The 15743-nt window shown below is 37.6% G+C and overlaps 1 protein-coding gene across 2 annotated transcripts in view; it reads right to left on the reverse strand.

Annotated features, from left to right (window-relative positions):
- Nucleotides 1–15743, reverse strand: part of LOC150086729 (uncharacterized) — a 72012-nt gene that overhangs the window by 42196 nt on the left and 14073 nt on the right. The window contains exon 2 of one of the 2 annotated variants that reach the window (XM_090372715.1): nucleotides 6643–6712. In XM_090372715.1, coding sequence (XP_090228841.1) covers nucleotides 6643–6712 — 70 coding nt within the window. Of the gene's footprint in view, nucleotides 1–6638; nucleotides 6713–15743 lie in introns of those variants that run through there. The other variant, XM_090372716.1, reaches the window with a different exon arrangement.

The following is a 15743-nucleotide window of genomic DNA, read 5'->3' on the forward strand; positions in this document are numbered from 1 at the left end:
TAAGATAGAGATGGAGCTCAGTAATGGAGATACTCAAGAAATTTAAGTGCACACTTTAAAATTTCACGGGGGAAATTAACGACAGGTGTAGCCAGGCAAATACAGGGCTTAGATGGGTGTGGATGTGAGGTCACAAAGAAGATCTGGAAACTTCTTGGCTGACCGGAACTTCCGTTTACCTTTCGAGAAAGTCCAGAAATTGCTGGAAAACCGGAAGCCCTCTCTAAAAAGGATGGAAGACACGCCCACGGAAGAGTATAGGAGACGAATGGGAATTACAGGGGAAGGGATGTACAGGTCAGCGATTGGCCAGAGTGAAAAGAGTAGGAAATTTTGAAATTCGGAGTGAGGAGAGAGAAAAGTTTTTTTTTTGGGGGGAGTCTTTGGAAGAGCGTAGCGGAAGACAGTCGTATGGGAGAGTCTTTGGAAGTGCGTAGAGGAAGACAGTCGTGTAGCAGAGTCGTTGCTGAGTTTTGGGGAGATGGTTTAGTAATGGGAAGGAAATTTTCCTCGTGATAAATTTCGTAAGTCTAAAGTTGGGGAAAGAATGTGTCCATGTGGAAGAAAGATGATCCAGAGCAGTCAATGAATACAACTGTGAGAAGCTGATGAAATTCATAGTGAAGGAAGGAGAGCGCCCAATGAGAATTCGAGAGAATGACGTAAGAAAAGGATCCTTATTCAACTCAACAGAGCGAACCTCAGGTAGATTGATGTATTCCTAGGATGAGCAACCGCCCGCCTTCTAGTCTACGCCATTGCGCTGATGGTTATGGCAGAAAAATCAGAAAAATCACTTGGAAAACCAGTAAGTGATAGTTCAGTAAGGTTCCTTCCAGTTCCCATACTTCTCCCTACTGATTCCCTATCATTTTACTTCTATCCCATTCACTTTGGTTTCCTGAGTAAGGAAAAATCTTAAGTTAGTGAAGGAAGGACTCTAGGGGAAATAGTTAACCTATGGGAGAAAGCTAAATGTAATTGTACCCATGTACACAGAATTGTAGTGAAATTAAGAGTAGGACCTTATGGTAAAGGTTTATTAATGGGTAGAAAGGATACTTTGAGATAATAGTTAATTTTGGGGGAATGACTAATTAGGTAACAAAGGATTGTAGTTGAATATATTATAGTGAATTTGGATTTATAGAGAGTATAACTTAAAGTGATAGTAATTGTTTAAAGGGATAAAACTCTGATTGAGTGCCCTGCTAATTAAAGAATTAAGGATTAGATACGGGAAGACGGTTAGTTACCATTGTTGATTATGAATGATGAACAAGTCTGTAGTTGAGGAAAGGTTTTTCTAAATTAGATATATATGTATATATATGTGTATGTGATAATTTTGGAAAGGGATATAAATATGTATATATGGCTACTTGAAATTGTTTATTACCACGCTGAAAGCCACTTGTAAACCTACTAGGACAGTTGATTGGTAGGAAAGCTGATGTAAGGATTATGAGATGTAATGAACTCCTAGATCTGTTACAACCCAAGGATGAGACACACGAAGAACATGATGTTATGTATATATGTATGAAAATTCTGTAGTTTGAATTACAAGGATAATTACACATATAAGACCTAGCAGTCTAACAAAGCCACACATAATAAAGTTCACAGTTAATCGTAGTTATAGATTGGAAATGTATATATATAATGTCAATAAATATTATTATGTTTTGGTACTTAAGTGTCAGTCAGTCATTTTGAACTTCAGCCAATCCAGAGGAATACCTAAAATATTGAGACCTCCTTCAAGTCTAGAATCTTCTGGGAGACAAACAAGTCAGGTGTAAAGTTGGAGGGGACTAAACGGGGGGGCACAGTAGAGTACAGGGAATAATTAAACAAGACACATGCATTAAATAAATGAGAAAATATTTATTTAATGCATTAAAAGAAATAAAATAATAAACATTTCAATTCCACCCCCACAGTATAATGCTAATTTTGCTTAAATCTTGGTTATTCTAGTTGACCTGCTTGGATTTGAAATTGTGTATTTCTTCATGTACTGACTTTTAATTAATTAGGTTATTGTTTTGTGGGGTGAGGCTAGCAAATATATCATGTTTCCACTCTCCATATCCTTTTTTTTCTTTACTACACTGGTGTGAAAAATTTAAGGACCAGTCAGGTTTTCACCTGTAGCTTCTCATAGGAGTGGCATGAATATGGGAAAAGCATACCAAAGGAACCTCGTGAGGTACAAAAATAATGAAGGAAACAACACCATCACAACAACCGAAACAAAACGATACAGAGGGACTTTATTCAAAAATGACAACATAGCACTGGCTGCCATGATACAGATGCATCACTACCAAAGATGGAACAAAGGGAAGAGGTGGTCCTCAGTAGGAAATATGGCCACCCCCAATGTTGATGCAGGCTTTGCACCGCCTGTCCATACTTAGAACAATGTTGTTGATAAGTTCTTGCGGTAACATCGTCCATTCCTCTGTCAGCGCCATCTTCAGCTGGTGAACATTTTCTGGTGGGTGTGGACGTGCCGCTAGGCGTCTCCCCAGAGCGTCCCATATGTGTTCGATGGCATTTAGATCGGTGGAACCGGCAAGCCAATCCATAAGAACAATGTCCACACTTTCCAAAAGCATATCAACAGCTGCAGTGCGATGGGGCGTGGCGTTATCATCCATAAACACGAACTCGGGGCTAATGGCACCTCGGAACAGACGCACATGGGGAAGGATTACCTCATTATCGGTTACAGTACCGCCTTCCAGTATCTGGAGTTGTATACGTCCATCCAAGATAACGCCTCTCCAGACGAGAACACTTCGACTGCCATATCGATCCCTTTCAGTGATGTTTGCGGGGGTGATACCGTGTGCCAACGTCTCGCCAGATTAGCTGACGTCCAGAATCGCTGCTAAGGCTGAATCTACTCTCATTAGTAAAGAGTACCTTAAGTAAAGATTTTGTGATTGTAACCTTTAGAAATAGTGCTGGTCCTTAAGTTTTGCACACCAGTGTAAGTTTTCTTCTCTCTTCCTTTTATGATGAATCCATCCGTGATTCCTCACTGTACTATTCTTCACCAACCCTTCCAGTTCCCATACTTCTCCCTACTGATTCCCTATCATTTTACTTCTATCCCATTCACTTTGGTTTCCTGAGTGAATGTGGGCAGGATGATTAGTAGATCTTGGCCGCCTCCTTGTGGCAAGGATGGAAGGTGAGACGCGGCGACTTGGTGTTTCTGTTTTTCATCTACTAAGAGACATGTGCCGGTCGCTACACAACAACAGAAAAAACACTACACATTCATATTACAATACTCTACATAAAAAACAGGCCGGCTTTGGCGTTTTAGCTCCACCACAAGATGGATAACAGCGGCTAATGGGGGGAACCCCTGGGGTCTACTTCTTAACACTTGAATACTATTTTAATGAATATCACTGAAACATATTTAAAAAGAATCATTACTTGTATAAATACGAGACTAACAAAGCTATTTAGAAAAGCCTGCTGTGATTCAGGAATATGTTTATCATCTAAAATTTTCGTTAAAATGATATTTGTTGTAACGAAATTTTACTGTAATTGTATAAGCAAATATACAGTTTACCTGTACAGGTAATTGCATAGTTAAACAAACACAAAACGAATTCGAAGAACATTTAAAAAAAAAAATTGTTATCGACAAAACCATGAATGCTGTGCAATACTAGGACATTCTGGACAATTGTGCACTTTCAACATTATGGCATAAATACTTCGGGGAAGGCCCATACATGTATCAGCAAGACAACGGGCCTTGCCATACTACTCAGGTCGTAACAGAGTGGTTTGAGGACATGGGTGTGGAAAAGTTGGATTGGCCAGCCCAGAGTCGTGATCTGAGCCCTATCGAGCATCTTTGGGATGTATTGGATTGTTGAGTACGTGCACGTCGAGGCCGCCCAAAGAACAAGGCCGAACTGGTGGCTGCATTAAAGGCCGAGTGGAGGAACATATCACCTGACATTTATTAAAAAGCTGGTTGAGAGTATGCCGCGAAGATTAGTTTCAGTACAAAATATTAAATGACAATAAAAGCAGCTCTCTTTTTGTCTAAAGGCAGGTGTCCGGGTATTAATGGTAGGGCAGTGTACATACACTCCTGCCTAAAAGTTCGGAATCACAGCGCATGACAACAGTTTTCGTTAATTGTTTTTAAATTAGCTATGACAATTTCTGGTTTAATATATATATATAAAAATAACACTACAAAGCATTTTAATATTTTTTATTAAACATTGAAAAATTTACAGCAAAAAATATTGAAATGATTAATATTAACAACTATACTGATATTTCATCAAAATATCCTCCACGAGATTTTATCACTGCCTTACACAGACGTGGCATTCTGGCGATTAATTTTATGATAGTTTCTTGATTAATATTATCACCAATCGATCTGCAAGGTTTCCGAGACATTTGGTAAAAATGGGCAGACGTCACGGACTTGACGGTCTGGGTGATCCCATAAAAGCTCTATTGGGTTTAAGTTGGGCGATTGGGTTGGCCACACCATAGTTGCAACACCCACCTGTTGTTTAGTTGCTATTATATCCCAGCACAGCTTAGAGCTCTGCTTCGGGTCATTGTCTTGTTGTAATGTAAACTTTCTTCCAAGTGGAAGACCAGAGGATGTTGCATTATGTTCAAGAATGTTTTTATAGATTTATTTTCTTAAAATTCCTTGAATTCTGACTGTAGGCACTAAACAACGTGGCACCATTTTTAATTCAGTTGATCGCCTCACATAAACTCTACGTTTCGATCCAAAAATTACAAATTTGGATTCATTCGTCCACAGTACGTTTTTTGCACTCTTAAAAATTGTCCAATGTTGTTGGCTATTAGACCAAGCCAACCATTTCTTTCGATTTTCGGGTTTTAATAAGAACTTTCAGACCGCTATACCCCCATGAAGTCCTGCTTGTTTAAGGCGAAGTTTTTTTAGGGGCTGTAGAAAGGGGAGTTTCCCTGTTTCTATTGAGCTCAGCTCAGATTTCAGGTGAATTAAGTTGTTGATTGCGTTTAGAAATTAGTGTTATGGTCTAATCCGGCGCTTCCGATGTAACACGCGGTTTTCCTGATCGTGGTTTGTCTTTTAAACTTTTACTTTTCTTGAATTTTCGAATGGCAGTTCGTACTCCTTTAAATAGATTTATTTTATTTTTTTATTATTTTTTTTTATTATTATTTTATTTTATTTATTTATTTTTTAAAGGTCCTAGCCACTGAAATCTCAGGAAATTAGGTGGCAGGGCCTGCCAGAATAAATACAAACTATTAGGTACCTGGTCTGCCTCCACTGGGCGAAGTGCGGGCAACGTCGGGCTTCAGTAGAGGTCTGGCGGCTAAATGGCCAAAAGAACAACGGTACATGACACCATACATTTCAAGATCCACACACTTTTCAATCTCTGGCCTTTACAGCGAACTGTATCACACCACAATGTAAACTATGCGGAGATGGGGGAAACCCCTGGTGCCGTCTGATCCTAAATACACTTTACACTTTTACTAATGGAATAAGTTTCTTTATACATAGTTATAATAGCACTTCCTTTTTTCAACATTCAGTTCCTCTTTCTTGCTATATTTACCACGAAACATCAAACTTCCTTTCTGAATGACGGATGTTCGATTTTATAAACACCTTTTACTCCTCGATTTATATTATTACAAAATACTCTGGAATCATATATAATTTTCTATAATATTTAAACAATACTCCTACTTTCTAGAATATTCTATAATCATCTAGGAATGTTCTACAATGTTCTACCACATTCAGGAGTCTCCTACGCCTTTCTGGAATATTCTCGAGAATTCTTAAATATTATTTAAATTTTTTTTTATTTTTATACATAATAGAAAATATTTTAATAAAAATTGATAAACAAGTTGGACCTGTTTTTATAAAAACTGAAAATTAAGAAAAATGAAACTAGATCGTAGATCTCAGGAAATTAGGTGGCAGGGCCTGCCAGAGTAAATACAAACTATTAGGTACCTGGTATAGCTTAACTTAATTTTTCAGCACTCAACTTATTTCTCCCTGAAAAATTAAGCTAAGCTATATCCACGATCTAGTCATTACATCACAGCACATAAGGACTCCTTAAAATATCATCAGAAAAATGAAACGTGATTTCCAAACTTTTAGTTCGAAGTGTATATTTCGACACACCGGGTGAAAAAGACATCAGTTCGAGTTCCATCGATGACGTGAAGAATTTTTATGGGCCTTTTCCACAAAGTGGCCGACTTAGTCGGTCTCAAGAAAGACAGCACGATTTTTCTCCCTGAAACTCGGATTTTTTGTTTAGCAAACAGCAAATCGACCACAGAATACACGCAATTGATAGATAATATACACGAGCAATATGGTCATAGTTGCTGACGCTCCTAAAGCCCTACAACAACAACATTTCATCATCTCCAGGAAACTATTACCAATACACGGAAAGGAAAATGTTTTCATAAGTTAAATAAAAACAAGATTTTCGCTACCTATACTTTCAGAATCATTACTACAGTTATTATTATTTTATTTTATGCTTTTGCTAGTGACGCGCGCATTAATATTCAGAAAAAAGCCTTACTAACTCTTGCAGATTTCTTCCGGGTATATCCAAATTCATCATCTTCATGCACTATAGTTGAAAAATTGAGATTTCTGCAATAATAGAAGGAATCTGTATTAGTATATTTTTATTATATATTATTATATAATATCAATATTTATTATTTTATTTTTTGCAACTAATAATGCACACGGTAAATTTTAAACGTACTAGAAACACATTATTAAAGCGAAATTTTTGTTGCTTGGTTGCATCGCTTCTACCGCCACCTAGCTGAGAAATCAAGACAATCTCAAATATTCCCAAAAAATGTGCTGGTTTGTTCAACACTGAAATAACAATATAATCTTAGCTTAAAAGTTATCCGTAATAATAAAAGGAATATGTATTAGTATTTTTATTATATATTATTATATAATAACCGTAATTATTATTTTTTCAATTAATTATCCAAACGCTAAACTTTAAATTAATATAGACATATTATTACAGCAAGATTTTTGCTGCTTCAGCTGTATCGTTTCTACCGCCACCTAGCGGAAAAAATGAAGACACTAACAATTAAAATATTCATAGAAAGTTCGCTGCTGTCTTTAACACTGAATAGCAATATTGTATAGATTCCAATGAAATAATTACGTTAGAATCTTAGATCTTTCTGCAATAATTAAAAGAATTTGTACGTATATTTTTTTATTATAATTATATTTACTATTTTATTTTTGCAATTAATAATTTATACTCCAAACTTTAAACGTAAGAGAAACAGATTACATTTAAAGTTTGGAGTTTTGCTACTTTTGCTGCATCGTTTCTACAACCACCAGCTGTAAAATATTACTAAAAGTGAGCTGGTTTCTTCTACACTGCATAACAGTATCGTGTTGATTCCAATCGAGTAATTACGTTAGTATCTTTGCTCGGCCTAACCAAAAGTCATTTATTTTTTGTTTGCTTGAAGTTTATTACTAAATTTTCGCTGTAAGGAAGATGCAGTCTCCCAAGAAGATTTTTTCCAGAGCCTACATCAGAAGCTTTTCAAAATAAAAACAGATTTCCCTTATGAAAGACTTTGGCATTCACGCACATTGCAATTCCAGTAATGAGACTACGAAAAGGCCTTGGGCTACTTGTATATAGTAAATATTTGGCACCTCTCCCGGAGGCCTAACAAGAATGCTCTCCATCTGTCCATACACATCTAGATCCGCCTCCTGTTTCAGAAGGACACACACGTGCACGCGCACATATACACACACACAATGCTGAACGCTGTGAATATAAAACAGGGCACAAAGACACTTTCCACGAACTGATGAGCTACTTTTTATTCAGACAATATTTATTTAATTTGGAATTTTAACAGGCGCAGGAAACAGAAGAGTAAACAAATACCAATGTATATCAGTTATACAGGTCGCTGAGTTTGAGTTTGATAAACATGCGGGATGGTCTGCATAGACCATACTTAGCTTCCAATTGTGAACGTTTCTACCTGCTCGTATGCTTGTTTGAGTAATGAAGTTTTCTCCTAGTGGAATAATATTCCAAGATCTCGAAGTGGTTCACTCCCTCAGACCACAAAATTACTGTTCATTCATCGACGATGGTGCAATTCGAAAGGAGGGGGATAGACATGTTCAAGTAGTAGCAGAGAGACTGCATGTGATGTAATCAAACGTCATGAAATTTAAATTTTTCTCAGTATGTGGTAGGCTTAATGTTTTTATATTCATTTACAGCAAAAACCCTAAGGAGCCTATTGAAAATGAAACAGAAAAGGATACAAGAAAGAAACAAGCAAGTAATAGAGGTTTAAATGAAAGAATAGTAACAGGTGTGTAAGGAACAGTGAATAAACAGTAGAGATAGAAAGAGATGGAAGCACAGCGACAGACGGGAGTAGCAAAGGAAATAAAAATTATAGGGTGATAAGAAAGTAATAAGCAACTGATAGATGAAGAAAGTGAATAAAGAGACCTCTAGATGTGACCCAGAATAATTTTACTAAGTTTAATTAGACGAAATATGACACCGTTGTGGCTTCGTCACGTGTCACTTGTTAGAAAGTCCCGGATTTGATTCCTTTAGCTGACTGGACTTCTAAGAGCATTTCTCTCAGGAAGACGTTAGTAGAGGTATAGACGTCTGCACTATCGACAGTTTATTCGTATCTTGAGTCGGTCCTGCTGTTAATAATACTCTTGTCCTGTTGATAGTAATCATTGTCGAAAGGACAACTGAACACCAAGGTCTCATTTTGGACACCGAAGTTCCTGCTTTTTTCAACCCTTATTCCAGTAGTTTCCTCTTTTGTAAAAGAAGAAATAAATGTACTGATGCTATTCAAGACAAGATCAAAAGTACAGAAATCCTGTACCTTATCTAAATGGCTGCAATTTCTTTCTATCTTTACTTCTAATTGGTTGTACTGCAATAAAATGAAGTGGACCTATTGGCATCCTACTTTTCTTCTAATTTTAGCGACCTCGATTAATTCCCTTCCCTATCGTACACACCCCCAACGCAATGCTCCCTTTGTACAGGATGAGAGACTGTAGAGTTGTTTCCTAAATTGTTAATAAAACTGATTTAACGATAAAACATTTTTCGGCAAGCGGATTGGAAGACATGGTGGGAATGAATGCTTCCTCGACCCCATAATCCTGACTAAATCTCGCGTGGCCTCTTCCTGGAAGGTTGTGTGTATACCCACGGAAGCCTTATTTCTGAAAAAAGATAAATTTATCAGAAAGGCCTTCGTATAATAAATGCATCCAAATTATTCGGTTTGTCCAGCCCCAGGGGTAAAGTAAATAGGTCTACTTTCAGATTTATTTTTCTCTTAAGTATACTTCATTACAACAGGATATGGCCTAAATACCTTTATAGTATCATTCCGCTACTTCCATTGCAAAGATTTATTACATCAACTGAATGAATCCGAAGAAGAAATAAGTATAAATAAATAAAGAATCAGCTCTAATGCTAAATTAAGAAGTTTTATTATTAAAATATAACGTCTGGTGATTGATTTTCAAAATAAAACTTGTAAATAATTATTTTAAATCCACTGTAAAGGTAAACTGCAGCCATTATCAATCCACTGCAGGATGGAAGCGTCCTCAATGATTCATGTCGAGGAAAGTGGACCATAATCTGTCACGCTGGTCCAGTGCAGGTTGGTAGATCGACCGTATTTAGCAGTCAGGGGCTTGAAGCCCTGTCTACTCAAAGAGCGTGTGCTGCTGCACTCCCACTCCTGACCACTCGGCTACGATCCATCGTATAATGCGCAATTATTTGCTTTACCACAACCGCGAAAATTTCAAATTATGGCAAAATAGGCTTGGGCGAACTTGAAAAACAAATATAAAACAAGCAAACAGCAAATACGGGCCAAAATGTTTTGGATTAGCAACAAACTGACCAAGACGTAACTACATACTCAAGACAGATCTGCTGCCTGTAGTAATGTTTGTTAAAAGGGTAGATTATTCTGACCATGATCCAATTTGCCTTAACTTCTCCGACGTCTGTCTACAGGCCTCAACGAATGGGAAAGCTTACAGTTGATAGACGTGTTATAAAAGTAGTTTTTTTTTATTATTTTAATTTAATATTGTAATGAATGTAAAGAAAGGAAGAAATCAAACAAATTTCAAACGAGAGAATCAAAAATAAGATGTGGCCAAAATGGTGGACGTAAAACGAAGCAAAGGAAAAATAAAAATGCTGATAGCGAAAGGAAAAGTGAAGATAAGAGAGACAGATGAAATAAATTGATTCTCAAGTGTGGCCCTTATAAATTTCAAGCAAAGGGGTATTGTGTAGGGGAGGGGAGATTCAACAAAGCCCGCACACACACACACAGTTGAACTTTCGCCATTTCATGCAGCGCTGATCAACCAGCCGAAGCAGGATGGCAAGAGGGCTACGGAGAAGTCACGCGCGCACACCTATTTACGACCGTAGTGAACGGTAACAAACGACCTTGCGACGACGATCGCTGCGGAGATAAAGCGTGATGACCCAACCCGCCGCTGCCTCAACAGATAGGTGGCTTCACGCCACACATTTCGAATATTTCGTCTCCTCGCAACTTCCTTTCCCTCCCCACACTCCCTCTTACCTCTTGCCTTCCTCTCCCCCTCTTTTCCACGTGTACGGTTACACGTGCTGAACAACCTTCGTAATCTCGTGTCCCGCCCACCGACCCGATGATGAAAGTCGCTGCTGTGCGCGTTAGTCAGCTCTCCAGTACTGTTTCTGAAGGAGTTTTTTAGTCAACAACCTTGGAACAACAGCCTCAAAAATACAGCCTGCCGAGTGCCAACCAGCCCATAATAGCTGCTACGGCAAGGTTACGACATCAAAAACGCATACACGCACGAAAACATTTAAATATCGTACAACACCGAAGTGTCAAAGCGAGTTCTGAAACCAGGAAACATTCCGTTTCCTTGACACTGAAAAATCCAACCCGTACGAGATTCCTCCGGGGCTCTCTGGCAATTAATGGTAGCGCTTACAAAAAGAATATTTTCCACGTACGCCATTTCTAGTGTCTACCACCAGACGACGCTACCCTCGCGCGATCTTATTACTCGTTAAAAGAGACAAAAACGCTGTTTACAAGTGTCCTGAAACTTTACCTTTGTTATGTTGTCTGTTCGAATACAATTAGGGCTGACCAGACAGACAACAAAGGTTTTAAATGGCTCGGGTTCGCTTTTAGTCAGCAACATTAGAAAGAGGTTAGTTTTCGTATACACATCCCGATGTGACCTTTAGTGCCCCAATATTATTTTCCGTCTGTCTATCTCATTTTCGTTGAAAAATAAACGGATCGCATAACAGATGTAAACAAACAACAATGTATTTTTATCATACTGAAACAGCTGGATGAAAAACAGTCAACAACCGTGTGTTTTTTCTACCCCCGAGTTGGAATCATATTTTAACATTTATAGATATTAATTTTATAGATGGCACTTTGAAGTAAATAATAGAATCATAGCTTGGTAGTAGAGATTAGATGCTCTCTTGTTGAGCATGGGATTTATGTAAGGTTCAGTCTGGAACGACTTAACTCGATTTCGGTCCTAAATAACACGAATGGCCATAGATTTTCCAAGGTATAATATGAATGTAGGAGAGAGCGCGGCATTTGTTTTTAGTTATAAGCAGCTGCTCTGATAGGGAAGATATGCTTGAAACAGATGAAACACAAATCTATCTAAATATCCATTATAAGCAGAAAATCCTATCAAAATTGCATAATTTTTAATCTTTTACATGCCCTCGTGGGTAGCACAGTTGGTAGAATCGCCCTCCTCTCCCTCACCAGGTGGGAAAGATTTGAGTTCGAATCTTGACGAGACGAATTTTTATGGGTCTTTTTTCACAACATCACTGAGTTAGTGGGTCTCAGGCGAGGGTAGCATGGTTTTCTCGTCCAGCAAACAGAAGATCGACCTCAGAACACCACACTTACAGACGATATACACAGAACAATATGACCTTAGTTGCCGATGCTTCTAAAACCCAACACCAACCAATCTTTTACATGCCTTTATAGAAGGCAAAAAAGTTTATAAAATGACCATACTACCTTATATTAGTTTACAATTTACCTCTTTGGAATCCTTATGAACTTCGTGATATATCATTTATTGAACAAATTCCTTTGTCACAAATTAAAGGCTTTCTACGATCTTGGATGATCGTAGAAAGCTTTTTAGATCAATTGACCTTAGAGCTTTATTCCAATCAACAAATTTCAACTGTCCTCAAAGAATTAATACGAAAATGAACTATTTAGTACAAACATTGTTAAATCCAGTTATTTATTTCATGTTTTTCAATAGAGTAATTAGGTTAGATAATGAATCGGAATTTATTTTGTCAGAATACAATCGGTTTAATAAAGATCTAACAAAAGTTTTTAAATACTACTTCACATGACCCTGGTGTTCCTCTGAAAGACTCTTAATAATTATCAATCTATTAATTATATGATCGAAGTCAGGGAAAAGTTCCACACCCCTGATTCAGATAACCGTGGTAGTACCATTGTGTCATGTGAAAACTAATAATGTACGCATGCGTATAAGAGTAGCTATCAATTTAGAACAAGATCATCTACGACAATGACCATGACATGAAATACTTGCAAATGCTGCTACCTATGAACACTTCTGTGTCAACTACTTCAGAAAAGCAAGGACATTTTTTTCCTCTTTGGCAAAACAACTTAGCAACGTCATCCCCCCATGAGCCACCATTAATCTCTTGACTTTTTTTTGACGCAACGCCCAAGAATGAGGACATCCTGATAAGCCGTTATCCTACTCGCTGATAAATAAAGGGTATTCGAGGTAATGTCGAAACCTAACGAACTTCGAAGAGGAGATGGCAATGACGCCCAGCAGACGTTTATTCTGAAGGGGAAGAAAGGGGTGGGGGGTCCTTGGTAGACGCGTTGAGATTTAGAACAAACAAGGACATCGTGGAAGAATCTCTACTGGGAGTTTTGTCACATGATGTTCTTGGAATTCAAAATGGGGAAATATCGACTTTCCATCAGCAACTTGCATCAATCAGAAAGGGCATAATTCATTTATTTCCCCCCAGCTTGTTGTTTTAGAATAACCAATATGTTCTTCATGTTAATATGAAGAAACATCCAATCCCTCGGGACGGCCCACCACTGGTCTCTACTTCCTCACACATTCCAAACAATCCCTGTTGTTCGAAATATAATGGACTACAGTTTTCGGGTTGACTTAAAACAAAATATAAGATATTTTTTATGCAAATGATTCGCTCTACATTTCATTTTTATCTTTGAATTAACCAACATGCAGTTTTATAGAACTTGGAAATGGAAGAGCACGAAAGAGAAAACAAAAATTTAAAGTGAAAGAGCATTTCTTCAATGTGGAACCCTTTTATTCATGTGACAGGTTCAGCTACGTCATTCACAGGAATTTGTCATCAAAGGAAGTCTAATGATCGATTTTGCTTCCTGCATTTGCGCGCGTGCCAAACTTCCAACCCCTTTCCTCCTCCCCTAAATCCCACTACCTTCTACTCTTGCATATATTAATACATAGCTGGTCGTACCAATATCCAAATAACTAGTTTGAACAGATGTCATGATTGACGTAAATTCTTTACTTGTTTTGAAGCTGGCTTTCAAGGACAACTGAATACCCCCCCGGATAATGTACAACAACAAAAAAGTAAAGGAAATATCTATAGCTGATGTGATTATATTATTTCGAAATATTCGCTCTATTATATCACCGTTATGCTGTACTATGACGCGAGAATGATGTAGACAAATGTTATCCAATCCCTTGTCCGAGCTGGTGCCAGTAAATAATGTCGAAAAAAATAATAAGCCAGATTCCAAACTGGGCACCGCGACACCCTGATGTGCCACCAGTGTTTTCAAGGTGTACCGTGACACCCTGATTTGCCACAATTGTACTAAAGGGGTTCGACAGCTAATCAATCGCTCTGTATATAGGAGATGAGAGCTTTCAGAGTTTATAAACCTAATACGAGTTTATTTACAGTAATAATTAATCTTAGGAAAATAGCGGATGTTTTGGTAAAAACAAAATCTGTTTGGCAGTCTCTCATTTATTAATGTTTATAACACGGGGGCTGGTATAGGGAGGGGGGGGTTATTAAGTACCGTTTTACTCTGGGAACCAAGCGCAGTTACTACATCAAGTATTATGCCATACATACATCAGTAACGATAGACAAATTCCTAGTTGCTTAAATAGAAAACTAGCCACTCACACGCACACACATACGAGAACATTCATGTGTGAGAGATGTCTGCAACCTTGAGCGCACGAGTGTCGGGAGTAGGGAAAGGGGGGAAGAAAAAAGCATGACGTAGATAGAGAACCTTGGACAGACTACCATGGCACGGTGCCAGTCAATTCCTTGTAGGCTTAGCCTCATACTTGCTGTACATCATATTAGCCAAGAAACTTATTATCCTCGCTTTATTACGTCTTTATTATTGATTAAAAAAAAAAAGGATTTATGACCAAATTGAAATCGGATTTTTAAAATAATGGTTAAAATTGTAAATTTAATTTAGTACAAATTGTACTATAGGTAGGAACGATCTTGAGCTGTCCAAGTATTGGTTTTCAATAACATCAAGTCTAAATCTCGGTCATAAGGGATTGAAGAACAGGGGTACGTTTCAATATAAACTGTTTGATCACCAGAGAACAAAATTCAGGTGACTGTTCCTTTTAGACAGCGTGTAGGCATTTGAGGTTGTGAGGTGTTAGTATATAATGTGTGTAAACTGTGTGCATTCTATGATTGGTTTGCTTATTTTATTAAATAAAAAACCATAACATCTGAATAAAAAATAAATGTATATTATGGGACCGGTTAACTCGGCCACAGCGAAAAAAGCCGATAAAAACTCCTCCCAAATTCGGAATGGGGTTTAGAAACTCAATTTAGGTCGGCTAACTAAATCTTCGATTGGGGGGAGGAGTCTCTCACAATTACGTCAATCTCTAGCCGGATTCGGACGAAACCCTCTCCAAATGAGTGAGAAGTGGTGAAACGTTTATGCTGTTGTTGAGAACCAGTAGTTAAGTTAAGTTAACTTAACTACTGCGCAAACTATAAATTTAGATTATATCACGCAAAACATGGTTGCTTTTCCGCAGGATATTTTACCGATTTTGTGAAAAAAAGTGTGGCAAATATAGCTTTGATTGTTTAAGTTGGAGTAATGTCTTTGGGCTTAACACATTTCATTTTTCAGTATTGATGCAGGTTCTTCTGGTTATAATTTATTAGTTTTAAGCTAAAATTATTCTTTAAAGCACTCAACATGCAAATATAATAATATTTGCATGTTGTCCTTGCAAAAACCATTTCTATACATAGTTTGACCTTTTTTAATTTCGACATAATAATCTACCCCATAAATAGACCTTACGAACAATGCCCTAACATTCTCTTCTGCCTTTCCCTTACCTGCCTACTCTCTTTAACAATGAGGTCACTTATTTCTAAGAAACTAGGGGTGTTAATCCTTGGCAAGCTTCGGAAACTACGACAGGTTTG

This window comes from Mastigoproctus giganteus, chromosome 4, assembly GCF_048544385.1.
Source record: "Mastigoproctus giganteus isolate SK-2022 chromosome 4, ASM4854438v1, whole genome shotgun sequence".
Lineage (NCBI taxonomy): Eukaryota > Metazoa > Arthropoda > Arachnida > Uropygi > Thelyphonidae > Mastigoproctus > Mastigoproctus giganteus.